Source organism: Chironomus tepperi, unplaced genomic scaffold (assembly GCF_022539635.2).
Source record: "Chironomus tepperi strain 1889 unplaced genomic scaffold, CSIRO-AGI_Ctep_v1 contig_177, whole genome shotgun sequence".
NCBI classification, from domain to species: Eukaryota; Metazoa; Arthropoda; class Insecta; order Diptera; family Chironomidae; genus Chironomus; species Chironomus tepperi.
Genome location: NW_027226299.1, coordinates 1893972 through 1907974, shown reverse-complemented (window position 1 = coordinate 1907974; position 14003 = coordinate 1893972). Strand labels below are relative to the sequence as shown.

The 14003-nt window shown below is 30.9% G+C and overlaps 2 protein-coding genes across 2 annotated transcripts; one reads left to right on the top strand and one right to left on the bottom strand.

Annotated features, from left to right (window-relative positions):
- Window positions 1-5973: 5973 nt before the first annotated feature.
- mrva (minerva) lies at window positions 5974-10460 on the bottom strand. The gene is made up of 4 exons (XM_070638968.1): window positions 10161-10460; window positions 9157-9853; window positions 8343-8767; window positions 5974-8213 (listed from the first exon to the last, which is right to left on the bottom strand). The coding sequence occupies exons 1-4, from the start codon at window positions 10324-10326 to the stop codon at window positions 7942-7944; spliced, it is 1560 nt and encodes a 519-aa protein (XP_070495069.1). The 5' UTR covers window positions 10327-10460; the 3' UTR covers window positions 5974-7941.
- Window positions 10461-11612: 1152 nt separating this feature from the next.
- Window positions 11613-13752, top strand: LOC139089480 (uncharacterized). Its single transcript, XM_070639034.1, has 4 exons — window positions 11613-11865; window positions 11921-12044; window positions 12436-13147; window positions 13211-13752. Exons 1-4 carry the CDS (start codon window positions 11759-11761, stop codon window positions 13648-13650), a joined length of 1383 nt encoding a protein of 460 aa, XP_070495135.1. The 5' UTR covers window positions 11613-11758; the 3' UTR covers window positions 13651-13752.
- Window positions 13753-14003: the final 251 nt, after the last annotated feature.

Sequence of the window (14003 nt, the reverse complement as noted above, 5' to 3'; positions counted from 1 at the left end):
AAATAAGTTTTGTGGCGACAAGTCTTTTGTATAGTCTGTATAAATTTAGTAATATTTCCTCAATCGTGTGCCTATATTTACCTTGTAAATTTGAAATTATGTCCAGTAATAAACAAATAATTTCAATTCAAGTTGACATCCATAAAATCAAAAATCCAAACTTTTCGTTCCTTAAAAAGCTGATTTTTCATCATCAATAATCAGTTTGATCGAACTTTTTGGATTCAAAAGATGAAGTTTTTAATATTTTCGTTTCTTATTTTGTGGATAAGCTTTGCTGCTTCAGAACTTCCATTGGAACATGAAAGTAAGTCATTAAATTTCAGTTCATGAACAAATTATTTAGTTGTATATTTTTAGTGAGATGCTGTTCTGGAGATATCTGCTGGTGTACTCCTACTTTCGCTGATTCTGAGGTCTACAATGTCAGACTTGGATCAATGCATCGCACTACATGTTGTGATCTTGATTTGTGCTTGTGTTAAGCTTTAGGGCATCGTTCATCTTAATTGGAAATTCTATCTTAATTGATCTATATCTGAATTATCTAGTGCTTCTTATTGCATTATGTAAAAAAATAAATTTTTAGACCCTCCTTGTTAAAAAGATTCCATACTTACCTACTTACTTTGCTGACCGTACAGATCAATTGTGATCCATGGACTTCCTCAGTCGACTCCTGAAGCTGGCTCCCGCTTGTCACTTACCAATTCCAAGTGTGACGACAGCTTCTTTCCATGAGTTCTTTGGCCTACCAAGGCACAATCTCTTGAAAAAAGCTTCCATGCAAATCGTAAAATATTTTATCATTAAATGCACTCCTGGATTTGTCCTTGACCGATGCCAACTCTAGTTTTAATTGATTTATAATAAGCGTGAACTTTTTTGTCGTCTAAGCCCAACTACATATAAAAACTTATGTATCAATAAATTGCAAGCCTAATTCAATTGACAGCCAACAAGTTACAGATGAAATATTTAAAGTATAAATAAAGCAGGTTTTTAGCTACAGCATTTTTGTTCCTTTTTAAATTTCACTTCAGAGCATAAAAATGGATTTAAAAGTTTTACAATTTTTTGCACTAATATTTTTGGCAAGCCATTCAGCGTTGGCAGTTCCATTAAATGAACTAAATGACGTTATGTCTCGATCAAATTTAGAAACAGAGGAGTTCATCCCTAATATGTATGATGGAGGACAACATGACGAATATTACATCGCTCCTCAAATGGATCAATGTGTATGTGTCAGGGATCCTTGTGATTGTTAATATATAGGAAGCAATTCCCGAAAGTTGTAAATAAATGCATGAATTAATTGAAGAATCAAAAATAAAAGAGTTTATTTGATATGGATATGATGAATTTTAATTCCATTTTGTTTGTTCTATTTATAATTCATTCGGTAACAGCAGATCTACGTATATGTAGAAGGGATACCTTTGGAACTGATTTGAATTAATTGTTTATATTTTTAGACTGTTGCAATATCAATATGTTGATGCTGACAAGTGTGAAATATTAATTAACCTATAAATGCTTCTATAAAAACAAATTAACACCCATGAGATTCAATAATCATTCCAAGACTATATATATAAATTGAATTTTAATCAAACATTCAGTAATTTAGTGATTTTCAACTTAACAGGAACTAGAAAAATGTTTTGGAAGATTTTGATTTGCCTCGCATTAGTATTTCAAATGATATACTTAGCTTCTGCTTCTCCAAGTATGATCAACCGATAAATTCCGATTCAGGAAGCCACTGGCTTAGTAAAGAAATTGGACTCTGAAAAAAAATTTGTATCCGTTAATAAGCCATTAATTAAACTAGATAAAATAATTTTTTCGATTTTAAATGACATATTCGGATATAAACAATCAGAAAGGACTGGAAGAAATTAATAATTTTTAAGATTTCCATTAAAAATTTCGATTTTTCTTCATTTGTTTACATTTCTTTACTAAGCCACTACTCGTTATTAAGTCTTTTTTTACGATTTTGAAAATTTATTTCTTCCGATAAACCACTGGCTTATAACGTAAATTCAGGATATCCAAATTCCGATTCATAATTATTTTTATCTATTTAGTTTGTTGTTCAGCTTTCCACTGCTTTTGCCGCCCTATCCCTGGTTATAATTTTGCAGATGATATGCATCATAACTATCAGGATGACGAATTAGATCTGATTAATTATTAAATAGAAGCTTAAATAAGGATCAATTATATTATTAAATCAGCGAAATTCATTATATTTGGAGTCATGGATCTACAGCTATGCTTTTGTTGGAGAAGTCTTAATGTGGTCTAAACATCACTTCTGTTTTTAAATTATTGCAACTTTGTTTAATTTTGAATTTTAATTATTCAAATAAATTAATCTATAGCAAAAAATTCTGAAACAAATTACATAACGCTCGTAGGGGAAGAATGAGGGAGATGTTGGACAAAAGTCGATTGCTTACGTCTCATAATAAGTGGACGGTCCCTTACATACTGTCTTTACAGAATTTACAGATCAATTGTTATCTATTACCACCCTTAGATCTTTATTCATTTTACAGATTAAATACTTATTGAATTGGCACCAATAAAATCTAAAACATGCTTTCTAAACTATCTATCGACTTACTAACTACTGAAAATTTACTTCAGCTTTGGAATCACAGTCATTGAGTATAATGAAAAGTGTCGTTGCATATTACGACAGTTCTGCATTTTTGAATTATTATATTATTATTATTTCTAATGTCAAGTTATATGAATTATTTTCCTCATTCGTTAATTACTATTGTTCACAAATGATTAATTATACAATATTATAATATATTCACAATCGAATTATGTTGAATAAATTGTGCGATGATATCTAACGGGCTTTACGAATTCAAATATTCGCATCTCTTTTCGAATCTTACGTTGAGACCCCGTTTACGAAAATCTGGCCTTTTGAAACCGAACGTGAAAGAGTAAAGTCGCGTGTTCGCACAATTTTTCAAAAAATTTCCAATTTTTTCTATTTTAATATTTTTGAGTGTTAATTAGTGCACAATAAATAGTAAAATTAAATAAAAATTATGGACAAACTTTACTCGTGTTCACAGAAAAGATTTCATCACTTTCGCCTGCCATTAAGGTGCTCCCTAATATGCTCGGTTGTTGGTGCGATGGCTGAGACTTACAAACTTATTTTTAATCAATATGTTGATGCTGACAAGTGTGAAATATTAATTAAGCTATAAATACTTTTCAATAATCATTCCAAAAATAAAAATTGAATTTTAATAAAATATTCAGTAATTTAGTGATTTTCAACTTAACAGGAACTAAAAAAATGCTCTGGAAGTTTATGATTTGCCTTGCATTAGTATTTCAAATGATATACTTAGCTTCTGCTTCTCCAATACGTATGATTTGCAAATAAATTATCAATATTTCAATTCATAAACATTTTAATCGTTTTAGAATGTTGTGGATTATCATGCTGGTGCTATGATGATGAGAATTATCAGAATGATGACTTGGATCTGATAAATCAACATTATTAAATCAACGAAATTCATTATATTTGGAGTCATGGATCTACAGCTGTACTTTTGTTGGAGAAGTCCTAATGTGGTCTAAACATCACTTCTGTTTTTAAATTATTGCAACTTTGTTTAATTCAGCTTTTTATGCAAATAAATTAATCTATTGCCAAAATTTCTGAAACAAATTACATAACGCTCGTAGGGAAGGAATGAGGAAGAGGTTGGACAAAAGTCGATTGCTTACGTCACATAATAAGTGGACGGTTCTTTGTTTACTGCATTTCCTGAGCTTGCAGATCAATTGTTACCCATTACCACTCTTAGATCTTCATTCATTTTACATCCAACAATTTACAGATTAAATATTTATTGAATTGGCACCAATAAAATCTAAAACTTACTTTCTTAACTATCTATCGACTTAGTTACTACTGAAAACTTACTTCGAGCTTTGGAATCCAAATTAAAACTGATATATAAAGAATCAAAAATAAAAGAATTTTTTTGATATGGATATGATGAATTTTAATTCCATTTTGTTAGTTCTATTTATAATTCATTCGGTAGCACTTTTCTTTCGGACTCACCAGTACGTACCGTCATTGAGTGTAACGAAAAGATTTCATTACTTTCGCCTGCCATTAAGGTGCTCCCTAATATGTTCGGTTGTTGGTGCGATGGCTGAGATTTACAAACTTATTTATAAATAATATGTTGATGCTGACAAGTGTGAAATATTAATTAACCTATAAATGCTTTTCAATAATCATTCCAAAACTTTAAATAAAAATTGAATTTTAATCAAACATTCAGTAATTTAGTGATTTTCAACTTAACAGGAACTAGAAAAATGCTCTGGAAGTTTTTGATTTGCCTTGCACTAGTATTTCAAATGATATACTTAGTTTCTGCTCAAACACGTATGATTGGCAAATAAATTATCAATATTTCAATTCATAAAAATTTTAATCGTTTTAGAATGTTGTGGATTAGATTGCTGGTGCTATGATGATGAGAACTATCAGAATGATGACTTGGATCTGATTAATCAACATTATTAAATCAACGAAATTCATTATATTTGGAGTCATGGATCTACAGCTATGTCTTTGTTGGAGAAGTCCTAATGTGATCTAGACATCACTTCTGCTTTTAAATTATTGCGACTGTGTTTAATTTTGACTTTTAAAAGAGTCAGCCTTTAATTCAAATAAATTAATCTATTGCCAAAATTTCTGAAACAAATTACATAACGCTCGTAGGGGAGGGATGAGGAAGAGAGGGAGATGGTGGACAAAAGTCGATTTTTTATGTTTCGTAATAAGTGGACGGTCCCTTACTTACTGCCTTTAATGAATTTTCAGATCAATTGTTATGACCACCCAATCAATTGTTATGTTATCCTTAGATGTCAGCTGAAGCTGCCTTTATCGCCAAGTACCCTTTAAATGCTATATGTCGTCACTATTATCACTATTAGTCTACTTACCCACAAACAGTCGACTTCAAGCTCTAGCTAGCAACAAATAAAAGTCCTTAAATTTTTATTTTTTTTTTTTTTTATTTCTCTTCATTCTTCATTTTTTTTAATAGACACTAAGAGATTTAATGGTAATGTATATAAATATTATGTATAATAATATAATATATCTTGCGTAAGTTCCATTTTTATAAGTTCATTAAAAGGATTGGCTTAGTTTACAAAACTTGAGCTATCAAAAATAAATTTTTGGACATAACAAATGTAGTTTCAAAATTGGATGAATAAGTTGGAGTCAATTTTGGAAGTAGCCTAGGTCTGATACTGTATTTGAGAGTTATGACAAATACTGACCATTTCGGTGGATTCAGAAGCTTATTAAATGAAGAAAATCAATCCAATTTGGAAAATGGCTGCAAATTTTCATCATTTTAACTGCAGCTTTTGTTCCTGGCTAATTATTTACGACTCAAGTCTATCTTAGTACCAAAACTGCTCATCAACTTTTCCATCCAATCATTAAAATTTAACAGAAAGTTTTAGAATAAATTTTTGATTATTTTACTCCATAGTTCATGAATATGAGCTATTAATGAGAATAGTTCAATCCATGAGTCACTTGAATGCAATGATTCAACTCCTTTCCCAGTTATAAATACCTTCGAGATCATAGATAAAGATCGCGAGTAACTTACTATAGCAATGAGAATTATTTGCTAGGGTGATGACTTGACTACACATTGTAGGCAAAGTCAGATAGTCTATGTGAATCTTATCTGCTGTTTTGAATTGGGTCAAGGAGAGTTTGCTTTAATTACGTTTAAATTGATATTGGATTTATTGAATCTCAATTGTAGGGTATTAATGATTGGCTAATCAGTTTCAGTTTTCCATTCAATGATTAATCCAGATAGTATTTGAATTTTAGAAAATCTATCAAAAATATCTGATTATTCAGTTCCTTGTCATGGCATGTTCCATTCTGCAATTTTGATATTTTTAACATATTACAGATGTAATGTATGGGTTGAATTTTAGAAAGTCTATCAAAAATATCTGATTATCCCCTGAGTACATACTTCATGCCTTGAATGCCTTTACAGCTTACATACATCATTTAATTCAATTTTAAAACAACTTTACATGACTTTTAAATGCATTTATAATTATAAAACATTATTAAAAGCGTGCAATGACTCTACATGCAAACTGATAAGCTTAACATCATCTGATAATCAAACTCAGCGTGCTATGAACAGAAACTGCTTAGATTCTTCAATAAGCTTCACCTAATCTAGTAGTTTTCCATTTTCTGATTATTGATTCATTCCCTTAGTCAGAATGAAGAGGTCAACAGTTCTTAATTTATTATTTTCATCTGTCCAGCAGTTAATAATCATTCTCATTGCTATAAATATAATTTCCACCTTAGCTTACAGCAGAAAAATCTACAATACAAAAAAAATTGTTATTTTTTAATATCCAATAAATTACAACTTATTCCTTCACGCTTCATTTCTGTTCTACGTAATCAAGTTCATTCCTCTATTACAAGCTTGAAAAACTGTCAAGTGAATTGAAATTCTGCCCTCAAAATGACTCATAGCTTGTTCATTCTCATTTTACACATTCAATTAATTATATAAAATTTGAAAATAGACTCTGATAATGTAAATTTTGGCGAAAAAGAAGAAGAGATTAAATAACAATTTGTTTGTTTTTTTGAGAATCAGTCAATGACATACTTTTTATTCCTGATAATGACGCTGTAGACTCGAAAAACAATTTTAGTAAGTCATTTGCGCATTGATTTAGATTTTTAATTTAACTACAAAAATTATTCTGGGTTTCGATGATACACAAAATTCAATAGAAAAGCCTTTTTAGGGCTATAAAAACAAGATTGACATTTACGGTTTGTGCATCCATTTTTCACATGTCTCTTGTCTTTGTTTCATAGGACAGAAACTTAATGTCAACTGGGTCGTCAACAAAATATATTCAATGAATACAATTTACATTAATGTCAACTGTCCTACATCCAGAGAGACGTAATACGGATATTAATGAGTCCAAAAAATATTTAACTTGTCTGTGCATCATCAAAAGAAATTAAATATTTTTTAAAACGACAGGAACAAGCCTAATCAATATCATATGTGGTGTAGCTTTAAGAAATGATAAATTTGTCGTTGGAGTTCTTTTGTCATAAAATAACTAAGTTTGTCAATTTATATTTAGCATTAACATAGCCAAGTCAGTCAATTTTAAATTTGTTGGTCGAGAGTATATCCCGAAACTTTTCATTTATTTCTTTAATTCATTTTAAATTATTTCTTATAAAAAAATATTGATCATATAGGCTTCTCCTGCATCTAAAGTTGTCTAAATTTGAAAATTTTGTGGACTGAATCTAAACCTTGTCCTTCAAATTTATCAAAACAATTAAATCTAGGGGAATGCAAAACTAAAAAAAAAAAGATTTTCCTAACTTATAATTTAATATCCAGTAAGGAGATTTTTGGAACAATCAATTTTTTGCTATAACTAACAATATTAAACTTATACTGCTTGATTACACAACAAATTACATAACTAATCGATGCTGAATTATCATTAAGTTAACACAACTAGCATGATCACAATAAGTAAAGCAAAAAAGAATCATTTTTGCATTCAACTTTGCGCATCTTGTCACATTTTTTTGGATGGGTGGAAAAAAAACACAATTAAAATTATTTTCACTTAATTAAACTAATTAATTAAATTTTTCGTCTATCAAAGATTGAAATTATAGGAGATACTGATTGAATTTAATAAAAGTTTTTGTGTGTATATGAAGATGATTTTGTAATTGATCCTGTGTAGTAATAAGATATGTTGCCTAATACATAATTACCAGATTACGTCCATCATTCATCTTCTTTACTGTAACAGTGGCTCACAATCATCACTTGAATTTCCAGTATCACTAACGCCAATTCTCTTTAAATACTTATTTCGAACTTCTCTCGCTTGTCCTGCTCCGTTATCAGCTTCGTCGTCATTTAACGATCTTGGTGATTCATTGTTGATAGAAGTTGATGATGTCGTGAGAGCTTTATGTGCTATTTCTTCTCGATCACTTGGCGACATATTGAGAATTCCATTGTTGTTAAAGTCATGTAACCAGATAATGACTGCTGCGAGAAGTGCAACTGAAAATTGAATTAGAAAATTGTTAAATTTTTAACGGACAAATATTATTTAAAAATTAACGGTCGAACAATATTTGAAAAAGTTTCGTTAAGAACCGTCAAGATTTAAATTAAAAATTGCATGCTTACTACTCAGCCATCCAATAAAGAAAAGTTCCAACATCAAATATCCTCCATTGTCCACAATAACACCGCCAAACATCGACACAACTGCTAATCCAAGATTCTGTACAGCTTGACATATTCCATAAGCAGTTCCAAGTTGATATTCAGGTATGATGAGCGCAACTAATGGCCACAAGCTGCTTGCTAGCATAGAATATGCAAAGCCCATAGTAATTGTACCAACATATGGATTTACAAAAGAAAATGCAAGAAGTGCGTGGGCACCGATTGTCACAATAGTAGATATAAACACCCACATAACATTTCTTCCTGTCTTATCAACAATATATCCACATATAGGACTTGCAAATGCGGCAATAAGATAAATGACAGAGTTCACGGCATTTGCCTCTTCCGGTGTATAATCGAATTTCCTTTCGAAGAAAACTCTGCGTGAAGAAAATAAAATAGAATTTGTAAGGAAATTGCTATTGATGAATAAATAATGAGCATTATTGTGGATGAATAAAAAGGTTTCAAGGCATTATTTAAAAATTAGGATTTAACCGATTCTTAAAATTTGAATATTAACGGATTTTCTAGATTTGAAAAACTTTCGTTAAATTTTTGAACTTTCAAAACTTTCGTTAAGTTTTTCAAAATTTAAATTTAACGATTTTTAAGCCAGAATGAATGTCACAACACATTCAATTTTACTAAGCATTAATCATCTAATAAGTCAACAAGAAATGTATCCAAGAATTTTTTTTTTCATCCGCAAAAAGTGCTCAAAATTTCAATTTTAATATTCATGATTTATGATTCATGTCAGACTTACTTTCCCAAAGCAATGAACGGAAAGATAGCAACATAATATGCTACACATATTGCCGTCACCATCCAAAATGTAATCTTGAATGTTTTGACATCAGAAAGTCTTGGAATTTCTCCTTCTGCTGCAATAGCTTGTCTTCTTAAAACTCTTTCAGCTCGTTTGTCCATCCATCCGAGTAAAAGTGCTGACGTAAAGCTCATAACACATGTTGATGCTGCCGCAAAAAGCACCATACCTAGAACGTATGTGCCTGTATAATATTGTTTGACATATTTATAGACCGGCTCCATAACTAAGAAGTTGACTGTGCTGCCAAATCTTGCAAATGATAATTGCAGACCAAATACCATGTTCAATTCCTTTCCTTTGAACCATAAAACTGCATAGTTATTTTGTGCAACTGCCAAACTTTCAGCTCCAATGCCGAAAATGAATCGTCCCAGTAGCATAATGTAGAATGCATTTGTTGTTGTACCGAATGCAAAAATCAGCTGTCCAATCATTAGAATAAACATGTAAATAATTGTTCCAAGTCGAATACCAAAGACTCGATCGATTAAAAATCCACCAATAAAACATAAAATGACATTTGGCCACGAATATATACTGTAGAGCATAGCAAATTGAGTCGTTGTGAGATCCAGATCCGATTTAAAATTGTCCTGAAGTGCACCGGGATTGTCATAACAGAAATATGATGCTGAAAATAAGCAAATATGCGGGTCATTACTCATTAACATATGGAAACATTTCTAGTTCCTTTGTTTGGGCATTTCTGCCTTATCATCAATAAATTTATTTCAGACGAATATAACACAATGAAAGTGAGATAATATGAGCAGTTTTTCAATTCCGCGATAAGCAAATGATGAATTGATGTATTAATTATTTCAACAAATTGATTATGTGGGATGTGGGTCTTCACTTTCATTGTACATAACATCCAGAAATGAAAATATTGATGATCCAGTAAGCTTTTATTCATCACAAAGAAATATGATACTTACCAAATCCAACCAAGCACATAAAAATTAAAGCAATAAATCTATAATAGGATTTTCGAGGATTACAGCAGGTAAATTCATGATCTCCCAATTCATTGTCGTCGCCATTATTATCCTCTTCATTTCTATCGAGAATTGGCTGTGCCTCTTCATTTCTAATCCTAGGCATTTTTCACTTTTTTCGCACTTAATCACTTATTCACTGTCAAGAATTAAATAAAACTAAAAATTCAATAAAATATTTGTTACTCTTTCTTCTCTCTTTTGTTGACTATTTTTTCTGTGAACTGTTCGAAAAACCGTATACTGTTGCGCATCAACTGTCATAAAAGTTTCGAATCTCTTCAAGGGAAACTGTTATAATAGTTTCTGAAAATTTTGAAAATTTCATGACCGTTATTTGAATTTATATTTTGATTGTAAAAGTTTCAAATAAATTTCAAAGCTCACTATTATTAATTAAATTAATTTACATAACAATTACACCCACATTATCCATACACAATCACATGACACACCTTCAATTCAACTTTCACTAAAACAACAAGCCATCAATGAAATCAAATTCAGCATGCCACACAAAATCTACAATCACATTTCACACAAACACACGCCAATTCAATGCAACGAAGAAATTTAGTCATCATAATCAACAGTAAGCGTCTGGTTTTCTCAATTGAAAAATTATTTTCGTGCTCTCTCTCCATTCCGCTTACGTTAGAGCGCGTAATAATCCTTGAATTTTGTTTTCGTCTCAACATCAACAACGTGTAATTATTTTTTGATATAAAAATGCATTAATGCTGAATAAAATATGCATGTGTGTTCATTTTGGATAGATTAAAATGAATTTAAAGTATTGATTTTTATGATGACTGGATCAATTAACTGTTTGGAGGCTTACTAGTCGTCAAAATATATAATGACTTAATCAGATTAAAATTTAACAGACATTTTCATTTTGAAATTTTTGTCCAATTCGTATTTTCAGCTCCGATTGTTTAGTTGGATACCCTTTCTTGTAAGCAATTTGCAGAAAACTGAAATTGGTAAGTTTAATTAGTAATTACAGCTGATTAATACAATTAACAAACTTCTTTAGCAAATGAGAAGTACAAGAGTCAATATAACTCTAAGATTCGAAGCCAAAAAGCGTTTTCAACCCATTCAATTGACCAAACTTCTTCCAATTTATTCATCCACATAAACAAATACCGTTTTATAGTTTTACTTTGTCGCCCGCCGTTTCAGATCTCTCAAAAATAATTTAATGCACTTAAATGTGAATTAATTCAATTGACTGTATAAAAATGCTCTGTGTATTGCGCTACGCACAACCATATGGAGAATATGTATGTTCTAAGGACATCCTGACTGTTGTTTCCATATTGCAACTTGAAATCATAACGAGAAAAAGGCAGTTGAGATTTGAAATTCGTTGAAGTAACACGTTTATCTATCGAAAATACTAAGCAGTGCGTGATCTAATTTTAGATCCATTGTTATTGAAAATAGAAAGTCGTGAGCGTACGTCTCGTGATATGAGAAATCACATCAATTTACCACAATAAAAAGCATCATTAGAACTGATAAACTGAACAATGTATTCAGTCAACATAATTGCATTTATATTACTCATGCTGCTATGGACATATGTGACATGCACAATTGAATTGACTGGTGATCATGTTTGTCACAAGCAGGAAAAGTAAGATAATTTTTAATGAATTGACATGGAACTTAATTGAATCATCTTCTTAAAGCTATACCGAACCCGTCAATGCAACAACAACAGAACCAATGCAAGTGAGAGTAAATTTCTGGTGCATTGAGAAAATTCGCTGCTCTGAGATGCAGTCAGAAACTAAGGAAGTCGTTCGTGTCGAGGTAAAGACATTGAAGTTTGTACTGTTAAAGTAAAGGCGTACTTATACAATGCAACTATAACCTGTCAATGCTGCATTGTGCAAATGCGTTTTACTTTAATTCAATGAATTTTATAGTGCAAAATGTGATTTTAATTGGGCTTTAACTAAATGAGAATCAAGTTGCTTTAAGTTAGTCGGATTAGTTCCGTTTGTAATCAGATAGGGTCAAGTTCTCCCTCACGCTTATTCCTACCTCATACCTAAAACTCAAAAGCCAGTAAATTAGGTAATCATAACAAGATTCCGATAATATTTCTCTCAGCTCAAGTACCTCACAATATTCTCATGCCTCTCATTCACAATCACATTTAAATTATTTTAATCTATTCAATATGTACTTTTATTTCAAGAACGTGACAAGATCGCGCGTTATAAAATTCTGTTGTCCTGGTTATGAAGAATTTGAAAGTGATGGGAAGAAAATTTGCAAATCAAATGAAAATGAAACAACTACACTTGAGCCAAAAAGTTCTACAAGGAATTCTAAAAAATTTGAAGAGTGGGTCTTAAAAGATGAAGATAATTTGGATTCAAGTACAAAACAATCAAATGCATCTGATAGCGTAGACTCGGCAACAACAAATGCCGCATCAAAAAATGTCACTTTAATGACGACAGAAAAGAATCCGTACATGAATTATTCCGGAGAATACGGAAAAGACTTTAATCACTATATGCAAATGGGACTGAATGAATCTGACACTCAGCAAAGTGTCAATAAACTCTTGGAAATGGAAATAAATAAGGCAAAGGAAGATTATGACACCCCAGAGGAAGATGAATCGTATGTATTTGTTGATGTTACCGGAAATGAAATTGAACCTTTAAAGCATCCACAATATGTCATGGAGCATCACTATTTTGCTAATAATCATGATGAAAATCTCGCTATGGTGACTGTTGGATGTGTTATTTTTGGAATGTGTATTTTTCTTATGCTGATGGTTTACATTTTAAGGAAACAGCAACAATATGATCGAGATATTGAAGTGATTGATCCTCGATTTGAGTCAAAGAAGACAAAATTACCACCTGCAAAAATTATTCATGATCCATTGCCACGTATGTAAACTTAAAAAATATATAAAAGTTTCATTCTACATCCTCATCTTCTTCAATTTCCAGGAACACCCAATCGTTCTTCATTAAAAAAGCAGAGATCAGTTACATTCGATGAATCGATCGATGAAGTTGATGAGTTTAATCGCAGAAGAACTAAAAGTCTTCCAGATGCTTATGACATTCCAAGAAAACAAACATCTATGATGGATCTGGTTGCGCAGACAGTCCCAATAACACCAGTAGATCTGGCAACATATGCAATATCTCAGAAATCAATTTATAATACATTCCCAAGAAAGAATGTGTCTAGAAAGCAGAGCCTAGAACATATTTATGATGAAATTCCAACAATCGCTGAAATAAGAGCAGCTGAAGAGGCATCAAAGTCGTCAATGGACTTAAAGTCAGATGAGAGTAAATTGACTGAAGATTCAAAAGAAACAGAAGTAACTTATGCGAATGAAATTAAGAAAGATGAGAACATCGAAAAGACAAAAATGTAGGAAGATACAAATTAATTGACTCAAAATTGAAATTAATGATGAGACTTTAACAAATTTTTAATGATATATATTTTTTTAATTCAATCATGTATTTTTGCATGCAAAATGTATTTCAGACATTTATAAAATTGTATTTAAAGACACATCCAACACATAGTAGGAGTTAAAGTATTAATAATAAACTTAAACTGAATTTATTACGTATTTTTGGAGTTTTTCTCAAGTGTACTACAATTTAGAACATCTTATCTCCTTGAAAGAACGATAAGTTGTAAGTGGCACGTGTAGCTTGCTTTGAAGATAATAACAATGAAAGCCTATCGTGACTTTACAAAAAAATATTTTTCAATCAA